A 15,653-nucleotide genomic window follows, 5' to 3' on the forward strand; every position below is an offset into this window, starting at 1 on the left:
GGCAGAAATGTTAAATTGGGAGCTGCGGTTTTACGGTGGATGCTGTTCATTTTCAGTTCCAAAGCGAGTAAGGTTTAGCAATTCATCCACCAGTGTAAGCGCCTTCCAGTTTTATGAAATGCGTTTTTACCACTTAAATAATATCCTCAATCAAAAGGTAATTGTAAGACACTGGCAATGACAAATCTCATCCATTATAATTTTCCACAGCTCCAATTCTTTCTTTTGTGCTAAAGCACTGGGACATTTTGAGGTTTAATGCAGTAAAACAAAAGAGCACCCATACTGTCACATCATTTTTGTCCTGGAATATAAGCCTCTCAGGTTTTAGTAATTCAAATCACATTTATATAATCTAACACAAATGTGCAGCAACTGCAGACATCTTCAGATTGCTTGGTTAAAAGCCAAGTTAATGAAATCAAACCTGACGTCATCTTAGCAACAGAAGATGTTGCTAAGATGAAATTAAAAATTACTTTAATTTTGTTTTAATAATTAAAGCCTTGATGAATGAATGTCTGCAATACGTACAATAAAGTTTTTTCTGGCTGTTCACATTCATTGAATGCAATTAAAACCATTGTGCAGGCATTAGAAGGGCCTGACTGACTTGTTTTGAGTTCATTGTGTTTATTGAGATTTACACTATCCCCCCTGTACCATTTTCTGACAGCAGAGAACAAACAAGAATATGCCCCACATGGCCCCCATGAGTGCATTTTATGTTTTGACAACATCGTCTGTCACAGTCACTGATCTCTTGCTTGGAATAAATCAAAGCTGTTATCGCACTGCCATGGGAGTCAAAACCCTGATAGAATACAATGTCTACTGCCCAAGTGTTCACTTTTTCTATTTTCATCATGTACAAATGGAGAAAGTGCAATTCTAAAACTCGATTTTATTATCTTGTTTTGATTCAAAGACATATTAAAAGAATTTAAAAAAAAGAAAAAAAAAAGAAGAAAAAGTAAAAACAGGCGACAAAATATGTGTCAATAAACTCCCAGAATAACTACTGGTATAGAACTATGCATGGCTTCAGATCAAAGTGAGTCCTCCATACTATATACATAGGATCAGGGTGTATCGAGCAGTTTATCAATTACTTGTAACTGTAGAAGCGACACCCTTGCATGTGTTTGTCTTCACTCTATCATGGGACCTGCTCCACTTTCACATGTGTAAAGGTCCATATTCCTTTCATCACACCCGAGAACTGTTGAGGTCGCTCTCATATTGCGCACAGTCCAGGTTCATGTCCTCCCTTTGAATGTGTTCATGCAGGTGTAAGTCCCAGAAAACTTGTGGATTTCTTCAAGTGCAACTTGTGGCACGAAGCTAAAGACAGACGAAAAACACTAGTGTCAGCATGTTAATCGTGAAGTAGAAAATACAGCAATAAAAACAAGATAGCACATGAAATCTCACCTTTTGAGAATGACAAGAGCGTGCATTGTCCATGGCAGGTAGAGGAAAGCCTTGTCAGTTCTGACTGCATCAACAGTCCTCTGGGCAACTACTTCAGGTTTGAGGGGTGGAAAGAGCTGGGGAAACCTGGAAAAAAAAAAATGACAGTTTGAGATAAAGTGATGTTGTTTCTGGGACACTCTGGGAAAATTTTGATTATATTTTCTATCTGCTTCAAGTTTTATCTGTGCAACCGCTGTTCATAACAAATGCCAGAGCGCAGCTGAATTTGAAATTATGCTGCCATACTTTATCTCGCCAAACTGTACATTTTGGATTTTTGACATACCCAATAACTATTACAAAACAGTGTGAAAGGTCTGATGCAATCATACACCCAGGATGTACATTCAATGTCAAATATGCGAAGCAACGCAGCACCATTTAAAAAAAAAAAAAAGTTTAAAGCAGCTATGTTTTCATGTGATCTCTAAAATCCTAAAATAATTACTAGCCGTCTGTTAAATATCGAGTCATTAGCTGATTTAGTCAAAGTATACAAATTCCTTTTAAAATGTTAAACTATCATTTCTGGTACCGTAAGTCAGAAGAATCATGAATCAGGTGGATAAGGAGAGTATCTTAATACTCGCTTTTGATTTATCCAGTAGTGTGAATGTTTTATCATGATCTATGACGGCGTAGATCATTACAGGGGAAAAGGTTGATAGCCTATAGGATAGATTTTATAGCAACCACAAGCATCTGTACAAAACTCCGTGCCCATTGATCAAATACAGGGCAAGTGAAAACTGACCAGCTGGTTGGCTCTAGACGTAAAGTCAGAAGATTACCAAACTCATTCGATCTTTCCCTTTCTGGACTTTGAATAATAGTTTTCAAAGTAATCCATCCAATAGCTGTGAAGGTATTTCCTTCTGAGCCACAAATGTCAACCTCACACCAGTGATACAGGGAGAGGCATGGAATCTCTAAAGTCAGTAGGATTAACCCTGTAGGGGAATAATAACAATGTTCAGAGTTTGCAGTGCATCCAAAGGTTATTGAGATATTTCAGTCTGAATTTAAGTGTTGGATTTGCTTGATGCATTTCCACTTAAAATTCCTATAAGATTTTGTTCAAGGGACTAGGATACTTCAGATCTACTGTTGTCCAAAGACACAAAATGGGCAAAAGACACAAATTAGTGGGCTGATGTATGGAAAAATGATGCTCGTTTTCTCCAGTAGTATTCATAATAATTCTGGCACCTTCCTGAAATGTTGTCAGGAGATTTGGATAGCTTTTTGTGTACTTTAAAATGTAACTGATTTAAGAAATGAAATATTTTTTGTAACTCACTGCTTTGTTTTCACCAATTACATTAAAGTGGCTTGTTTAGCCACTATTAAACCAGCTCCCTCTGGCTTACTCATCCAACAAAGCATTAGGGTATTAATTTTTCCCAATTGTAACCATATTTTTTGTGATAGATAACCCTAGATAACCCATATTTCTGAACCATGGTATGACGTAAGAATGGTCCACCCTCGCTTCCTTTTGTTGTGTCTTCTCACCTGACTCTCATGCCCTGGAACATCTCTGTATTCGTGTGAAAGGGAAGCACTGTGGTACAGCTGACACCAGGACAGTCCAGCAGGCCCAGTGTCAGGCTCTCCATGAAGGCCAGCGATGAGGCCTTGGAGGTGCAGTAGTCTATGGCCCCAGGGATCGGAGACTGGGACAGGATGGAATTAATGCATACGACATGGCCGTGCTGCAGCTCCAGCATTCGAGGCAGGAAAGCTTTTGTTGTCTAAGACAAAAAGAAGAAAAAGAGACTGTGAAAGGTAGAATGAAGGAAAAAGCGGTGAGGGGTGTAGAAATAGAAGGTGAAATATATTCAGAGTAGAAAGAAGAACAGACAAGAGAAGCAAGCCCACACTGTAACGACAGATTAAATTTCCATTTCCATTTAGTTGATAATTGCATTTCTGTCTGCATATGACATAGTCTTTTGATCTCCATTCAAAATAAAAATGCCATGAGTTTCACAACCCTTCTGATGTTTCAGGGGCTGAGAGGCAATTTGGAAATACCCCACTTAACCTGCCATAATAAGAGTCATGATTGACAAGCCTGTGGCTGCCTACTGCATACGGTACCATGCTATAATCAAAATATAAAAATGATAAGGATAATCAGCTCAGAGGAATTTCCCTATATTTCCCTGTATTTGCAGGAAAACTGGCTCTGCTACAATGTAATCAAATCTTACCCAGAACTGCCCCATGGTGTTGATGTGTTGGGATTTCAGAAGAGCATCATCATCGCTGTCCATCAGACTCTTGCCATGGACGACTGCTGCGTTGTTCACCAATATCGTAACATCTCCCACCTGAGATTAAAAAGTGCAAGAATAGGAAGAGAAAACCCTGTCAAAAATGTCAAGCATTTGCTGTCTGCTTTCCTGAAATGATATAGTTGTACTCCACAAGAGCTGTCAACATTCCAAGCTCATATTTAGAGATTTGAGATGAAGTGTAATCTATACACACCAGATGGGAGAAAGAGCAGCTCAAAGCAAATATACATACAGACTAGACGGGGAGGCATCTCAGGGAAATATTTTACGATCTGTTGTGTGCAAATTATATTTCTTCTTGTGCAAGCAGATTTATCTTTTCAAAAACACTAAGCTGCCATACCTTTTCTCTAACCACTTTGGCTTGTTTGTAAACTTCCTCCCGATTGGCCACGTCACACAGGAAGTAATGGCACTCAGTTCCAGAGAGGGTAATTTCTTCAGCCGTCTCTTTGAGGCACTTTTCTGTTCTGCCCCACAGGATTACCTGGTAAATAACAAGATGTTAATTTTCTAAACAAACACACGTATAATCAGTAGGAAATTCAGCATCGAGTGCAAAAAAAATTTTTTTTTTTTTTTTTTTAACAGTAATCACTCAATTTGTTTTTTTTTGGCAGTATAGTGAAAATGAGTTTTTTGAATAGCAATGTTCTTTTTGTTCAGAGAATAGAGAGGGCAATTTCACTCCAACAAATAGTTTTCAAGCAAGATTAAAGGCTCGGGGGTTGGTGGGTGAATGAACTGTCTCTTCATCCACCCGGAGACTAAATGAAGGCTGGTCATTTGAGCAGGGAACATGAGGTTGGATAGAGGTGGGGGACTAGTGATTGGGCAATTAGATCTGTCAGTCTTTGGGGTCAGGGAAAGGTAATGAAATCAGGGGGTGAGCCCTCCTCATCTCTCAAACACAAATTCTCAAAGAGATTACATGGACTGTTGGGCAGATGAGCCCTGTCATTTCTGGTCAGGGAGTCTGAAAACAGTGCGTGTGTGAAGTGCTGAAGACGCCAGTGTGGGATTTGGCTAGTCGCCCATGACCAAGGTTAATATTTGAGCAAAAAGTCCTCTGGAAAGTGATCTTGTGTATCTCAGAGTCAGAGACTGCGCGTGGGCGCAAGACAGCATGTCTGTTTGCTACCTCGTGGTTCAGCCTGTCATTCTCATTGTTTTACACCAATGAATATGCGTAAACATCCATTTAGTTAGTAGGCAGGATGGATTAGTCTAAGAGATCTAATTAATAAACATGACAAAAGATATTTTAAGACTTAGTTTAAAAAAAAAGTGCAAAAGTATGCAAGCATGTTGCACAGTGCAACTCTTGCACAAATTAAACCTGTCATCTTCCAGCAACAGCGTAATTTCACACTGTGCCAATTTAAAATTCACTCAACACTGGTTGAGAGCCAAACATAGCACACTAACAAATACAGTAAAATAACTTTCATATTCACAATCTGGAAATAAAAGAAGTCCCAAATTGCTATGTTGCTCTGTTCTTCCAAGTATTCATGTGTCAAAAACTGTCCAAGGCTAATAGCAGCTGAAGCAGACCAAACACACCAAAATTTTTAGAAACATAAAAGACTGCAGTCTAGAATGTGCTTTTTATGCGCTTCATTTCTTTATCAGATCTGGAGCACTCTGGGTTTGCCTCCCTCTGTGAGTGGCCCTGGTTTGAATTGCTTTTGATTAGGTTTTCTGTTTGCTTCATTTGCAAGCCCATTTGAGTAATCAGTGAAGGCAGACAGGTCTTGATAAATAACTGAAAGCTTTTAATAGGAGTCAGGCAAACAAAGCTGACAGTTCTCATTAAAAGTCAGCACTTACATTGTGCTCTCCTGTTAAAATGTTATTTAATTCATTAAGTTTATCACCCGTCACAACATGCAGGATCCTCAGAGCAAACAAGCACTGGCCAAATTGCTATCTGGACAGAAATGTTAAGAAAACAGTTTTTAATTGACCTTGCACAAGCCCTCTTCGCTATTGTTGATAAACTGGTGATTGTTCTTACTTGGCATGCCTAACAAGACCTAATGTCAACACATGCTGTAAGTAAAAGCCCTTTAATGAAACAAATCTATGTTGCAAAGCTTAAAACAAGACTTTGAAAGGTAGACAGCAGATGTCACTCTATGCAGCTTAAGATATCCCCAACTAGCTCCAGCTACATTACAGTGATACTCTATCACTCGGGCCTGAATATATGGGTGGGTATGAGCCCTCCTTTTCACACCCATTGTATGGGCAAGCAGAGAGGCAGCACATAGAGGGGGCAGCAGGAGTTCAGGAGGCAGTCGCCTGCCGCTGTCTAATTACTGCGGAGACAGCAAGGTCAGTTGCAGGGCAATACCCAGCTGGGAGTGGTGTGCTTCCCGCCTCCAGCGCAACACAAGCACACCCACACAAACCTGTTGTCAGTGACTTGCTTCGGTTCATCTTCTTTGCAGAGATCTCCAAGTAATGTTAACAACCACATATAAAAGGAAAGAAAAAAACGTGTAAACATTTTCCTCCCGAGTTGGTGGTGCTTTTAGGGAGGCTGCAAAATAATTAAACGAGCTCTGAAGAAATATACCATTTTAATTTTCTGAGTATTTACTGGGATTGTTATGAAAGACCCCTCACTGTGTTATTGGTTGCCTTTTTCTATTTTTTTGCCTCACGCTGGCGCTGCTCTCCCCTAATAGTACAGAATAAGACATGGCTCCCCTCCTGGGTCTCCAGCTTTTCATCTTGACTAATTTCCTCCGTTGACATTGAAGTCAGTCTTCCTTACAATGTGAAAAAACTAAAACCTAAGCAGAGGCGAAGGTAATTCTGGCTACTACTGACAAAGAGGCTCAAACAAGAGTTAGCGTAAGTTCGCAGAGGTCAGCCCTATTCACAATTATCCTTTTAGCATCTCTTTAGGCAGGGAGTAATTGTCATACACATTACCACAGGTGTTGTTTTCAAAGCCTTCACACCTTGATAATGCCCAACAAAAGGGTGCTGAAAAGCATGGTGACATCCATTGTTACGCAGCTGCAAAGTGAAGCTTTTAAAACCCACTGGTTTCTTCTAGCTCGTTCCCCAAGGAGATGGCATTGAAAGACAGAAGGAGGCAGTTAGTGTTTCATTGAGCTTTTAGCAATGTTTTCAAGCTGCTGAAATTGCACCTTAAGAGATCATCTGAGACGTGGCGCCTGTGTCACTCGTATGTATAATTGCAACCCAAAGCTATCAGCTGGGCTCCTCAACATGGGTAGAAATTACCACAATTTTCTTCCACGTGTAATGATGACTCCCATCTGAGGTGATCAAAAATAGAGCTACTCTGTATTGATACATTGCTGCTACAGGGCCACCAGCGACTCATCTGGCACTCAGCTGTGTAATGTTCACTCAGTAGGATTGGTAGACAAACCACAGCTGGAAATTTTGAACTGAGGTTACCCTGACCTGCAATGAAGACAAGCTGTGTGTGTGTGTGTGTGTGTGTGTGTGTGTGTGTGTGTGTGTGTGTGTGTGTGTGTGTAGTCACCAGAGCATTTTAGGAACAAGAGAAAGCTCCTTGTTAAGGGGATGAGGGATAGTGAGGGAGGTGGGACATGGAAGGTTAATTGTTGTGATGGATGAGGTGATTTCCAATGAAAATTAGAATTTATAATTTATTTTATCTTGGTGATTTATTTAGGAGTAAACCAAGCAACTTTAAGCGTCATGATATGGACTATTCCAACTCATGTCATCAATATAAACTTGTTGTTTTCAGGTAACCTACATATTTTGCTATACATTAATATTCATTTCCAGCTGTATAAAACAATGACAAATCTTTTTTTTCTGTTTACATTGCATTGTGTCTTGAGTATGGAAGATTTGACCCACATATATTCCATGATAAGTATGCATTTTAGTTACTGTAACTGGTTAAAAGAAACAAAAAAAGATAACAGAATGTGTTCCTTGTTATTGTTTCGCAAACACACCCCACAAAACAATATCTCGTGAACTCATGCTATCCTTGAAAACAACAACAACTTATCTGTTATTTATTAAGAACATTATGAAGTCTTTTGTTGTGGCATGCTAGTAGACGCTACAGTCTTATGGAGACTGCTCAAAAATGGCAAGAAGCTACAATAGAGAAATATCAGAGCTGCATTGACTTGAAGCAGTTTCAGTTAAATTTTATGCACTCTAAAATAAACAAACAGCCACATATGTAAAGCCACGGTTAATGTATAGTTTTTACAGCTAAATCTTTGGATGATGCACTTACTGTGTAAGGCAAAACGCAAAAATCACCCTGGACCCAAGCAGAATGAATGTCAGCTCAGTACCACACTCAATCATATCAAGCAGCCATAAATGCTGTCCAGACCTGCCCTCTGGTTGACCCAAGCTGTTGTGCAATACCTGAACAAAAATTGTCACCGGTCTTACTGGACAACTAGGTTACTTGGAGGTCGTGATCCCTGCTTTTATAGAACATTGAAACAGCAATACACGTGGGGCAGGGGAGACCAGACTGACCAGGCTACCTGGTGAGGGATGAGGGGGGTGGTTTTGATAAAAGCTGAAAATATAACTTAATATATGACCAAAACAAATTGCTCAGAAAGTAATTTAATCTCGTTGTTAATAATGTGCTGATCTGGAAGGAGGAAAGGTATGTGCAACAAGTTATCGACTTACCTTTCTGGCCCCATGCTTGGCAAACTCTTTGGCCAGGTGTCGTCCGATGCCTCGTCCTCCACCAGTGATCAATACCACCTCCTTGGTGAGGTCTTTCCGTCTGCTTGGCAACAGCAACATCAAACTTGCTCTTACTATACAGTAGAGGATTTGAACCGGGAAAAGAAGCATACGACACACGCTCTTCAGCTCCATTTCGGAACGTGCTCACGGATAGTCTGTAAGTATGTTTACGCTGCAAGTTTACGTGCACCGCAGATATCCGCCAACAGTGAACTGAGTGCGCAGACAGCGACTTCTGAGCTCCTGCAACTTTACCCGCATGCAAACAATATCATCTGCACTGTTGCATAACTAATCCACAGGCGAGAGATATTTTTTTTAAAAAACAGAACAGTGTGACTTGAAGAGCTCTGACAGTCTACATGCATCACGCTCACGAAATCAGTGAGTGATCAGTCATTGCGCCTGTCAACTACCGTCGAGGAGTACAAACGTGAAACACAAGTCCAGGCGACGCTCCGTAGTGCGCGCTACTCTGTGCTTTGGTGTTGCGTTCCTGTTCTGTCCTGTCCTGTCCTGCCTTATATATTACCGCCTCTGCCCTGGTTCGGAACTTCCACTAGTGAAAGGAACTGGATGAACCTAAATAGGAGGTTTGTAAGGGCATTAATCCTGATTGACATGTTAAGTAGGGATGAATTTTGCTCCAGTGCCCGTCTGCCCTGAGTGGCTGCGCACTTGCCTCTTCCACACCCCTTCATGTGGCTACAACAGCGTTTCTCAACATGTGGTCTAGGTCCTCACAGTGGTCGCCGAGCAGCGAGGGTCCCAGCTGGGACCCCAAACTCTCACTTCACAGTTTCACTGATCCGAACTTCACCTCGTTACATAACGCTGGCCACAGAAGAACAATGATGTTGCAATCACAGGTCTCACTGACTGTTGCGAGTCAGTACAAAATATTCTTATATAATAGCGCCAGATGAATGACTGCCATCGTCAACAATGCCTAATGCCAGTTCTATTAAATTAATTAAATGAAACAAATAAAGAGAGGAAACAAAGAATCAGCTGAGCACCAAACAAACACATAGCTGATAAAGCCCCTAACACATTTGTAACCTCAATAAAAAAAAATCAGGTCTGGATTGTGTCAAAATCTAAAGTCATGTATTTCCTCCACTTTAATGTGCTAGGTTTATTTAAAAAAAAAAGTGAACATTTTATTTGATTGGACAGTGTGTTTGTACATTTGTAATGGTTTCCAACTGTTGGTATAAAGCGCCACTAGTTGTTTGAACCCAGTCTGTTGTGGTAACAGTATTTTTGAAGCACGCTATATTTTTTCTGCATGTGACAATGCAGTTTGGGAAATAGGTCAGCCCGGTCTCAGAAGCTTGGAAGGATGACAACAATAAAACCGCATGAATACCTCCTAAACAAATCTTGTGAATTCACGAGCCTCAGACAAGATTCCAGTCTGTGATGTTTGGCCCTGGCACTGTGATTTTTACTGGGCAATGCTGAATACAAGACTTTTTCAGCAACTGGGATGGGTTTAGCCTCACAATGGTTGCTTTGTGCAAGGCTCAGTTACTTAGGGAAGACAGAGAGGCTCTCGGGGGCTGCTAAAAACTCCAAGACAACACGACTCCAGATGCTGTCTTTATTTTGCAAATTTCTGAGGTTTACAAAATGCAGATTCAAAGTCGAGAGCCCACTGGAGCTTATGCCAAAGCATATTCCACTGAAGAGATGTCGAATACAGGTCAGTGAATTTGCTAAAACATCATAGTACACATTGCAGTCACTGGCAAATATGTTTAAGCTGCCCACAGAATGCCACAGTGTAAACAGACTGTTTTTCAGAGTATCCTGTTTATTTATACTCATGCTATCACTGCCATCTACAGATCAACAGTGAAAGTTCAGATAAGGGTCTTTTCAGTCAGCCTTCATGCATCTTTGAGTATTTTCTTCCCTTAGACGCTAGACAATAAATTTGCTTCTCATTGCCACGCACAGGCATGAGCAACAGAGCTCATGTAGGAGTCAATATGTTCAAATAAACCTGAAAACACATGCAGACACACACCCACACACACACACACACACATTAGAACCACAGAAAAATGTGAAAATGTTAGTAGGTGTTGGAAGGTATTTTAATGGGAACTATGGAAATGAAAGTAATTAAAAAGCTGCTCTATTAACATAAAATATTTTTTGCAATATCCATAGAGGAACAATATGGTTTCCTTGGGAAACATGTAATTCGTTTGACTACACAGTCATAAAATATGTTGAAGGATATAATTATTTTCCTGGGCAGCAGGCAGCTAAAAATATTAAGTGAGAGCAAGGTCAGAATGCATTGCAGGCGGTTGTGGGAGGGGTGAAAAGAGGCTGAAAGCAGGTACATAAAACATTTACTCCTAATGACTTACCTTCAGCAGAGCAGACCAGCAACGCCATGGACATCGGCTCGGCAATTTTAATAATTGGCTTCGCTGCTCTTGTTGCAGCCTTCCTTCTTCTGGTAATTGGACTTGTGTACGCTGAGCTGATGAATTCAGACGTTCCTTGTGGGGTTGCAAATAGAGGGAAACTGCGCATGGTTCATGGATTGTTTGTTGGTATTGCAGTCGTGGTGAGTATCAGTATCTGCAAAAGTGTTAGTGCTTAGTTTTGTATGTTGCCTGTATGGAATCATATCTGTTTTTGTTAACTTTTTAAAATATTCAACTTATCCTTTAGGTTAAACGCCTCTTGTGGAGAATAAAATGTACTCTTTTAGGTCATATGTGGATATCCTTCCTTCGTCCTCCAACACCTGATAAAGCTTACATCAGAGAAATTTTAGATAAGAAATCATAACCAACAAAGGTGCAAAGACAAAGTCATGTGTTCCGCTTCTTTGATGTTGTCATGAATGGGTTTTTTTTTTCAACCAAATAACCTTCACTTTGACTTTATCTATCAGGGTTGCATATATTTTTGTCTCCTATTTGTTGTAAGTCTTTTGTTTCTCTCCTGCCAGGCTCGGATCCTACATCGGCTGGGCATTTGTCATCAGGTTAGCTTTACCCGATGGTTCGTGGCCTGTTTTCTCTCTCACCTGAAACAAGTTCCCGCTGGTCTGCGAGTGAAGGACATGACATTCTCAGAGGTGCCAGTGCGAGTATATGAACCTACCTCTGTGTGTGACGGCTTGAGGAGAGGTCTAATGTATTTCCATGGAGGCGGATGGATATTGGGAAGTATAGGTATATGATGTTACAGTCACTTGCTTAACTAAAATAAAAAAACTAAAATACAAGTAAAACCTGACTTCCTCACATTTACAGTCAGTAATTTTATGACAGTGGAACTGAATTTTAAGCAGCTTGAACTATAAGTAAAAACTATTTTCATTTGAGCGGTATGCAGCATAAGAAAGTTTCAAAATTCCGAAATACTACAAAATTGCACCCAAGTGTAATATTTTTCAGCACAGGTGCAGAAAGGACAAAGACGTGTCACCTTCTGTTTGTGGCTATTTATGGCTTCTTTTCTGTGACGAAAATCTTTTAATAACTCTATCCTACTAATCCTGAACAGATTCTGTTGATGAAGTGTGTCGGCATATTGCCATTGAATCTGACACCACTGTGATATCTGTTGGGTATTTACACTTTTTCCCCACTCCACATACAAATAGTAAATCTATTTTAACCACCATGTAGCTACAACTTAACATACTGCTCCTTTTCCTTTCACCCCTCTTAGATACCGATTAGCCCCTGAGCACAGGTATCCTGCCCAGCTGGATGATTGTGAGAAAGCAACGTGTCACTTCCTGTCTGTGGCTGAGACAGAGTTCGGGGTGGACTCTCACAGAGTGGCAGTTGGAGGGGACAGCACTGGGGCTAACCTGGCAGCAGCACTGTGCCAAAGGCTGGCGTGCAGTGAGGACCGACATCTGCCATTCCCTTGCGCTCAGGTCCTCATTTACCCAGCCCTGCAGATGGCAGATTTCAACTTGCCTTCCTACCAGCAAAATCATGCTGTGCCCATATTGTTTCGTGGCCGGATGGCATTCTACTTCCTGCAATATCTCAATGGAGATGTTTCTCTGTGCCAAGAAGTGCTGGAAGGTAACCATGTCCCCACTGAGCTCAGGCCACGCTACGAACTATGGTTATCCCCTTCCAACTTACCTCCTGAGTGCCTCACACGTGGTTTCTATAAGCACCCAAGCCCAGAATATGATGGGGAGGTGTATCACGCAATTAAAGAGGGTTTGGAACCTGAGGTTTCCCCTTTACTGGCAGACGATGCTCTCATTCAGAAAACCCCGCGAACCTTCATCCTTACCTGTGAATATGATGTCCTGAGGGATGATGGGATTCTTTACAGGAAGCGACTTCTGGACCTGGGAAAGGATGTCACCTGGCAGCATGTGCTAGATGGCTTTCATGGCATGATTAACTTTTTTAACCAGGGCTGGCTCACATTTCCCTCTGCAGTGCAAGTTGTGGATGGTGCTGTTCACTATATAAAAACACTGTGAGGGTAATAAATAAGATCCTGCAATAAACTTTATTCTACTTCCCATCTTGTCTTACATTTGAATAAACAAATGTGCCTCCAGTGTTTGTCATTACCATTATACTGTTCACAGAAGCCCCCCCCCCTCCAAATTCATTCCATTCAAAAAATGAAAAGTAGCCCAAGGAAACCAAGTCTGCATACAATATTCTGGCACCTTTTTAACAATACAGAGCAGGCAACTAAAAGGTAAATGCCATTCCTTAACTTTAGGAAATGTATTTCATTTTAACAAAGATGTAAGACATCTTCTATTTGCTTCCAGGACACTCTGCTTGCTTTACCCACAGTGTTTGCTGTACCCATGGCAACAGAGCTCTTTTTCCCCTCCACTGCTGAAGCGATTATGTAGTCAGGTGAATACACCTACATGCTATCCATTTGACTAGTTAAACTAGCTCCAGCAGGGCTTTAGATTTCCCAGGTGTGTTTGATACTGGGCAAAGTATGAACCAGAAAGCCAATGCACAGGATAAATGGGCCCAAACCGGATGGAGAATAGAGCAGAAGTATGCAAACAAAGTGTTGTTAGGCAACTGGGCTGAAGAAAGACTTCAGGTAGGCATATTGTCTGTTTACGACATGCTTTACTCTACAGTGTGATAATGCAGCATTTCGATTCAGGCTTTCCAACTCTATATCACAGTATGAAAAACATGTTTTTCCAATCTAAACATACAATTTCACCTCAGCCTGAGAACACAGACTTTCTATGTCTTTTCATGCTGTGTCTAAAACATAATACTACATTAATGGCAGCCCGCCAACATTTTTTTAGAACCTGAGTTGGTAGTCAGATCTATAACAAAGTGATTAGGCGGCCTCAGTTCAGCTACATCAGCACAGCCTCCTGGTGGGCGAGAGCTGGAGACTAATTGCATTGATGTGAGTTTTGGCCATAGGCTGCTGGTTCAGGATTTGTGAGGAGAAATGACTTAAGGAATACTGTACAGCAGGTCAATTGTGAAATGTGAGCTCTGCTGATCCTTATGCTGGGATCATTGCTCAAGTCCCTGTATATCCCCCTTGCTCAGTCCACTTTGTGATGTCTGTTTATTCTCTCCGACACAGTTCACTCGCAAGCCAAAGATAGCCTACAGCACCAGTTCTGTAGACTACCGACCCCACAGGGATTTCAAGCCAGACATCTCTGAGAGAAGATCTGCCCTGCTGAGAGCTGAGGTCAGCCTTTAACTGCTCATTCATGGTATTATCACCAATTGAATGCCTGTCAAAAGCCTGCAAGTCAGGGGGTTTTTTCCCCGCTAGAGTGTGAACACTTCTGCATAATACTGATGCCCAAGATAAAGGCCTGTGATAAAACTCTTTATGAAAGCAAGTTTCTGTTCAGACTCAGCAGCAATGAAAAATGTGTAAAATCATCAATCCTACTGGGGACATACTATAGGGTTAGTTGGAGCAATTTGCCGCTGTCACATGGTGAGCCTCTTGAAGATTATTGAAAAAGAACAGGTCATGCCCTCTATATCTTAATCCAGAGAAGGCCACTGTGTGAAGGCTACGTTAAGATCTCTCTATATTGTTATCCAGGGGCTTCCATCTAAGACGATTTTTGGGCACCATGACCCGCCATCCTCACATTATCTGGTCACACAGTATGCGGAAAGCTACGGGCGTAACCTCATCAATGCTTTGCCCACTCTGCAACACAGACATGCAGACAACTTGACACAAAAGCCCGAGAGGTCTGACCAGCTGACTTCTGGTAAGTTCCATGCCAACACTGCCAGAAGGCAGAGATTATACATGGGAAATGACTTTGTACATTAAGCCATTACAAGGAGTATGAGTGCAGTGCAAACATAAGTGCATTAAATCTTGTATGAACAAAATACATCAGCAGTTGAGCTCATGAACAATTAACCTGGGGTGGGTCCAGATGCCTTTTTATAGTTCCAAATCAGCCACCGATGTAATTAATGGCTGCAGTAACATGGCAGTTAATGTGCTCTTCTTTTACAGCACTTCCAAACAACTTTGGCCCGCTGCAGACCACAAATCACCATTTTGAAATACAGCAGTCACACCTTCCATCTCTGACTGAGTACAGGTCAGCATACCAGAGGCAACCACTTAGTGCCTTCTGCCAGAGCCGCTTTGCCAAGGCTTCACACATGCTCTCCAGCCACCTCTATGAAGCCAATCGTAACAACAAGGATCTGGATCTGAGACAGCACTTGATCCTACAAGTCCCGGATCATTATTTCAGCCTATGTCCACCATCACAACAGGCTTAATTTCAGTATTGTAGCTATGAAACTGCCTCCAATACTGGTTAATTTAGAAGCTGTGTTTGTGAATTCCCTTTTTCCGTAGTTGGCAACAAGTAAAACCCTAACTCAACAGACCATTTGGGGAAATCAAATGGATTTTAAAAAATTAAAGACAATTCTCATTACCTTGTGAGGACTACTGTAGATTTACGCTGGTGAGTTGCTTTAGCATTTAAATGTGTGGGAGGGAGAAAGGGATGGGACTATAAATTATCTCCACCCTTTCAGAGCATAATTACATGCAAGTTCTTTCTCTGCGCAGAGTGTATGTGAAACTGGAAATGGGCTGTTAGTATTA

The 15,653-nt window shown here is 41.2% G+C and overlaps 3 protein-coding genes across 3 annotated transcripts; 2 read left to right on the forward strand and 1 right to left on the reverse strand.

Moving 5' to 3' along the window:
- Positions 1 to 613: 613 nt before the first annotated feature.
- dhrs3b (dehydrogenase/reductase (SDR family) member 3b) lies at positions 614 to 9,185 on the reverse strand. Its single transcript, XM_082533156.1, has 6 exons — positions 8,469 to 9,185; positions 4,123 to 4,266; positions 3,693 to 3,812; positions 2,992 to 3,230; positions 1,435 to 1,560; positions 614 to 1,344 (listed from the first exon to the last, which is right to left on the reverse strand). Exons 1-6 carry the CDS (start codon positions 8,661 to 8,663, stop codon positions 1,260 to 1,262), a joined length of 909 nt encoding a protein of 302 aa, XP_082389282.1. The 5' UTR covers positions 8,664 to 9,185; the 3' UTR covers positions 614 to 1,259.
- A 233-nt stretch (positions 9,186 to 9,418) lies between these two features.
- On the forward strand, positions 9,419 to 13,067 carry aadacl4 (arylacetamide deacetylase-like 4). Its single transcript, XM_082533155.1, has 5 exons — positions 9,419 to 10,239; positions 10,997 to 11,121; positions 11,512 to 11,737; positions 12,072 to 12,135; positions 12,240 to 13,067. Exons 1-5 carry the CDS (start codon positions 10,167 to 10,169, stop codon positions 13,021 to 13,023), a joined length of 1,272 nt encoding a protein of 423 aa, XP_082389281.1. The 5' UTR covers positions 9,419 to 10,166; the 3' UTR covers positions 13,024 to 13,067.
- A 441-nt stretch (positions 13,068 to 13,508) lies between these two features.
- On the forward strand, positions 13,509 to 15,334 carry cfap107 (cilia and flagella associated protein 107; the record flags this gene model as incomplete). The annotated part of the gene is made up of 4 exons (XM_082534699.1): positions 13,509 to 13,619; positions 14,133 to 14,243; positions 14,613 to 14,787; positions 15,045 to 15,334. 4 exons carry the CDS (start codon positions 13,509 to 13,511, stop codon positions 15,317 to 15,319), a joined length of 672 nt encoding a protein of 223 aa, XP_082390825.1. The 3' UTR covers positions 15,320 to 15,334.
- Between the last annotated feature and the right edge of the window lie 319 nt (positions 15,335 to 15,653).

This window comes from Aulonocara stuartgranti (assembly GCF_965226115.1).
Source record: "Aulonocara stuartgranti genome assembly, chromosome: 5".
NCBI lineage: Eukaryota > Metazoa > Chordata > Actinopteri > Cichliformes > Cichlidae > Aulonocara > Aulonocara stuartgranti.